At 42.7% G+C, this 6021-nt stretch overlaps 1 protein-coding gene across 1 annotated transcript in view; it reads left to right on the plus strand.

Moving 5' to 3' along the window:
* Window positions 1-625: 625 nt before the first annotated feature.
* Window positions 626-6021, plus strand: part of snx17 (sorting nexin 17) — an 84591-nt gene continuing 79195 nt past the window's right edge. Inside the window, exon 1 of the mRNA XM_043675217.1 lies at window positions 626-672. Within this exon, the coding sequence (XP_043531152.1) occupies window positions 626-672 (47 nt within the window). The remainder of the gene's footprint in view (window positions 673-6021) is intronic.

Raw genomic sequence — 6021 nt, forward strand, 5'->3', positions numbered from 1 at the left:
ATAGTCTGGAATCTTGAGATGGAATTCAGAATAGAAACAAAGCTGGTTGTATGACGTAGAGAAGTTGTGCATGAAAGTAGAAAGCAGCAGAAACAGATCCTAGAAGCAATCAGTTCTCTTGCCGAATAGTTTTAAAGGTAGAAATAAAAGCATTCTATCAGTGTACAGCATTTGCAACAAGATAGCTAAATTGGTGGCACTAGTAGAAGTAAAAACATATCATCTATTAGATTACTTTCAGTGTGGAAACAGGCCCTTCGGCCCAACAAGTCCACACCGACCCGCCGAAGCGCAACCCACCCAGACCCATTCCCCTACATTGACCCCTGTCCCTAACACTGCAGGCAATTTAGCATGGCCAATTCACCTGACCTGCACACTCTTGGACTGTGGGAGGAAATCGGAGGAAACCCATGCAGACATGGGGAGAATATGCAAACTCCATACAGTCAGCCGCCTGAGGCAGGAATTGAACCCGGGTCTCTGGCGCTGTGAGGCAGCAGTGCTAACTGCTGTGCCACCATTCCGCCCATTATTTTCCATTATGGCTACAAGGTGACCAAGATTGGGAGCTGATTGGATCGGTCCAAAGGAACAGGAAGTCATGTAATGCTAATAATAAGGAATGGATCCATGTGTTAGTGAGAGCATGTTCGATCCGAAGAATAGGAGGTAAATTGAATTTGGGTGGAGCTTAAAAACACAAGTGGCAGGAAGCATTTTATAGGAATAGTTTATTGTCTTCTAAGCAGTCATGGTAATTAGAGGGACATATAGGAGGGTTCATGGATGAGTTCAATCTTCATGTAAACCTGAGAAAATCTATTGAGCACCAATACTGTGGAGGAAGAAATCCTGAAATGTCATAAGAGTCCTAGAAATATATAGCATGGAAATGAATATGGTCCACTTGTCCATGCTGACCAGATAACCAAAATTAATGTAGTCCCGTTTGCCAGCACATATCCCTCTAAACCCCTGCTATTCGTATACCCGTCCAGATGCCTTTTAAGTGTCGTATTTGTACCAGCCTCCACTCCTACCTCTGGCAGCTCATTCCGTACACGCACTACTCTTTGCATGAAAATGTTGCCCTTTAGGTCCCTAATTAAATTTTGTCCCCTCACCTTAAACCAATGCCTTTTAGTTCTGGACTCCTGTCAGTGTGTTCAAGATCATTTTCTGGAGCAGTACGTTGAGCAAAAGAGGGAACAGGCTATTTCAGGCCTAATATCATGCAATAAATATGTACTACTGATAATGTCGCAAAAGAACTTGAATTGAATGACAATAATATGACATATTTTTTCATTTAGTTTGAAAATAATGGCATTTAATCAATTTAGCATCCTAAATATATATTGGGGCAATTACTGTCTAAGGGTATGAGAATGTTGACTGGATCAGAAAAATGGATCCGAAACCTTGACAATAGGCAATGGTTAACATTTAAATAATGCTTGGTTTTATGTTAAAAATTAAACATGCCTTTTAAAGGCAAAAGGTCTCAACAGGAAAACTGTGCACACCTTGGCTTTACAAGGAATTTAAAGGCTATTAGATCTAATTTCAAGATGACACTCAAAGTTGCCTGCAAAAAAAAAGTTGTTAGTCTAAGGATTGAGAGAAGTTTTGTATTCAACAAAGAAAGACCAAGAAATTGAGAAAACAGAATATGAATGTAAAATAACCAGAAGTGTAAAAATAGATTCCAAATGTTTCTATAGGTTTGTGAAAAGGAAAAGAGTAACAAAACCAAATATTGTTTCATTCTGGCAGAGATAGGAGAATTTATAACAGGAAACAGAACTGGCAGATGAGCTAATAAATGCTATATTTGTCCTCTCAAAAGAAAACAAGTTTTCCTGACATAATTAAGATCCAGGTTCCAGTGAAAGTGTATAATTGAAAGAAAACACTTAAAAGTAGTAGTTTCGGAAAAATTAATGGGACTGAAAGTTGACTTTCAGTCAACTGGGACCTGACTTTGGAGTGTTGATAGTTGACTACAGAGGTTGTGAGTGCATTGGTGATCATCTTTCAAATTCTGTTCATTTTGCAGTGGTGCCTGCAGATTAGAAGGTTGTAGGTTTAAACTGTTTAAGAAAGGAGGGAGACAAAGGGGGATCTTGCAGCTCTGTTACCTAATACGTTCATAAGATATAGCAACAGAATTCAGCCATTCAGCCTATTGAATCTGCTGATCATGGCTGATATGCTCCTCATCCCCATTTTCTTGCCTTCTCCCCATATCCCTTCAACCCATTACCAATTAAAAATCTGTTTAACTCCTCCTTAAATTTACTCACTGTCGCAGCATCCACTGCACTTTGGGAAGCAAATTTCACAGATTCACAACCCTTTTGGGAGAAGCAGTTTCTCCTCAACGCTTTAAAATTTGCTACCCCTTATCCTAAGACTATGATGTCTCGTTCTAGAATGCCCCACAAGAGAAAGCATCTGCTCCACATCCATCTTAACCATAACTTTTATCATCTTGAACACCTCAATTTGATCTCCGCTCATTCTTTTAAAATGTACGAGGGAAAGTGTTAGTGACTGTTATGGTAATAATAGATTACTGGATATTGAGAAGATAGTTTTCTGATTAGATAGATTCAACACAGATTTATGAAGAGGTAACCCTGTTTGACAAGTCTGAATTTTTGAGGATGTTACTGGTGGAGTCAATTAGGGGGAACCAATGAAGTGGTGATTTTGGATTTTCAGAAGGCTTTGGATAAAGTCTCCCACAAGAGATTCAGAAACAGGATTAAAACACACCCAACAGGGTTCATGGGAATAAGATAGCATGGGTTAAAGATTGGTTTTTGAAAAAGCAGCATCAGAATAAATGGATAATTCTCAAATTAGCAGGCTGTGACCAGTGTAGTTACTGCAGGAATTAGTACGCGGGACCCACTGTTCACCATTAATATTAATGATTTGAACGTGGGAACCAATTGTAATATTCCCTAGTCTGCAGATACAAAACTTGGTGGGAATATGTACTGAGAAGGATGCAGCAGTTTCAAGTGACTTAGGCAGACTTAGTGAGTGAGCAAAAGCAATGCAGATGGAATATAATGTAGATAAGTGTGAGATTATCCAGTTTGTTTGGAGGCATGCAGGTACAGAATATTTCTAAAATGGGGTTGATATCCAAGGGAACTTGGGAACTCTTGTTCATAAGTCACTGAAAGCTAACATGCAGTTGCAGCATGCACTTCTGAAGGTATGCAGTATGTTAGCCTGTATCATGGAATAGTTTGAATTCAGGAAAAGGAAGCCCTGCTTAAATTATACAGTACATTGGTGAGCACCTGGAGAATTATATGCAGCCTGGTGTCCATCCCTGAGGTAATACAGGTATACACTTGTAGAGAGAATACAAGTGAGGTTCACCATCTGAGGTGAACAGGATGTAAACACAAACACAAAACAATCTCTTCCTTTTTTAAAAAGTTCAGTTGCAGCTGTTCTTTTGTACAGCATCCCCTCCCCCACCCCACCCTCCCCCCAACCCCACCAATTTGTTTGAACTTGTCTTTTTTTTTAACTTCATTTATGGGATGAGGGTGTTGCTGGCTAGCAATTATTGCCCATCCCTGATTGTCTAGAGGGCAGTTAAGAGTCACCCACATTGCTGTGGGTCTGGAATGACATTCAGACGAGAGCAGGTAAGGCTGGCAATTTTCTTCCCTAGACGACATTAGTTAATCAGAAGGGTTTTCCCAACAATCGACAATGGATTCATAGTTATCATTAGACTCTGAATTCCAGGTTTTTTAAATTGAAAAATTTCCAATTTCAAAAATTCGAACCTGGCTCCCCAGAACATTATGTAAAAGCAATGACTGCAGATGCTGGAAACCAGATTTTGGATTAGTGGTGCTGGAAGAGCACAGCTGTTCAGGCAGCATCCGAGGAGCAATAAAATCAACGTTTTGGGCAAAAGCATTAATACAGGCAGAGAGCCTGAAGGGTGGAGAGATAAATGAGAGGAGGGTGGGGGTGGAGAGAAAGCATAGAGTACAATAGGTAAGTGGGGGAGGGGATGAAGGTGATAGGTCAGGGAGGAGGGTGGAGTGGATAGGTGGAGAAGAAGATAGGCAGGTAGAACAAGTCATGGGGATAGTGCTGAGCTGGAAGTTTGGAACTGGGGTGAGGTGGGGGAAGGGGAAATGAGGAAACTGTTGAAGTCCACATTGATGCCCTGGGGTTGAAGTGTTCCAAGGCGGAAGATGAGGCGTTCTTCCTGGTGGTGGGGTCTGTTTGGAGGCGGAGAGGGGTGGGGAGGGAAATATATCCCTGGTGGTGGGGTCTGTTTGGAGGCGGAGAGGGGTGGGGAGGGAAATATATCCCTGGTGGTGGGGTCTGTTTGGAGGCGGAGAGGGGTGGGGAGGGAAATATATCCCTGGTGGTGGGGTCTGTTTGGAGGCGGAGAGGGGTGGGGAGGGAAATATATCCCTGGTGGTGGGGTCTGTTTGGAGGCGGAGAGGGGTGGGGAGGGAAATATATCCCTGGTGGTGGGGTCTGTTTGGGGGTGGGGGGAATGTCGGCGGATGATTTGGTTTATGCGGAGGTTGGTAGGGTGGAAGGTGGGCACCAGGGGCGTTCTGTCCTTGTTGCGGTTGGTGGGGTTGGGTCTGAGGGCGGAGGTGCGGGATGTGGATGAGATGCGTTGGAGGGCATCTTTAACCACGTGGGAAGGGAAATTGCGGTCTCTAAAGAAGGACGCCATCTGGTGTGTTCTGTGGTGGAACTGGTCCTCCTGGGAGCAGATACGGCAAAGGCGGAGGAATTGGGAATACGGGATGGCATTTTTGCAGGAGGTAGAGTGGGAAGAGGTATAATCCAGGCAGCTGTCGGAGTAGGTGGGTTTGTAAAAAAAAAAAGTCAGTGTTATCTCTCCACCCTTCAGGCACTCTGCTTGTATTCCTGATGAAGGGCTTTTGCCCGAAACATCAATTTTACTGCTCCTCGGATGCTGCCTGAACTGCTGTGCTCTTCCAGCACCACTAATCCCCAGAACATTATTCAGGTCTCTGGACTAATTGTAGAGGTGTGAAAGCTAGATTTTCTATAGGTTTTGATGTGTGCCTTTTCCCTCACAATAACAAAACTTCAGATGGCCTGACTCCACTCAGAAGATAATATGATTTCACCATCCCTCATTCCAGGACATTCAGAATCTTAATTTTTGAATAGTATTGATGTTTCCCTTCCAGACATCCACTTGCCTGATTCAATTCACTATATAAGCATAATCCTTTCCAGTAATTTGTCTTCTCCTTCTATTTTAATCCTGGACATGAGACAGCAAAGTACTTATTGCATTTCTGATAACAAGTATCTACTCTGCTACCTCTACCACCTCCAAATACTCATGCTTTTGTTTGCCTGAACCTTTGAGGTATCCATCTTTCAGTTTTCCATAGACTTGTGCTGTTTTAATTCCTTCTTTTTCACTCAATCATGCAGCTTTCAATTTGCTTCCTTTCCACGTCTGCATTCCAGCTTCTAGCCATGCAATCTCCCATCAATCTCGTTACAACTTGTTTTGTGGTACTGTTTGCTCTTTCTTCCACTTCAGTGATGCCATAAATAATGTTTTCTTGTACACATGCATGGTCAAAAGGTGCATCAGAGATACAGTCATAGAGTCATTGAGATGTACAGCATGGAAACAGACCCTTCAGATCAACCCGTCTATGCCGACCAGATATCCCAACCCAATCTAGTCCCACCTGCCAGCACCTGGCCCATATCCCTCCAAACCCTTCCTATTCATGTACCCATCCAAATGCCTCTTAAATGTTGCAATTGTACCAGCCTCCACCAATTCCTCTGGCAGCTCATTCCATACACATACCGTGAAAAAGTTGCCCCTTAGGTCTCTTTTATATCTTTCCCCTCTCACCCTAAACCTATGCCCTCTAGTTCTGGACTCCCCGACCCCAGAGAAAAGACTTTGTCTATTTATCCTATCCATGGCTCTCATAATTTTGTAAACCTATA

The sequence above is a fragment of the Chiloscyllium plagiosum genome, chromosome 3 (assembly GCF_004010195.1).
Source record: "Chiloscyllium plagiosum isolate BGI_BamShark_2017 chromosome 3, ASM401019v2, whole genome shotgun sequence".
Classification (NCBI taxonomy): domain Eukaryota; kingdom Metazoa; phylum Chordata; class Chondrichthyes; order Orectolobiformes; family Hemiscylliidae; genus Chiloscyllium; species Chiloscyllium plagiosum.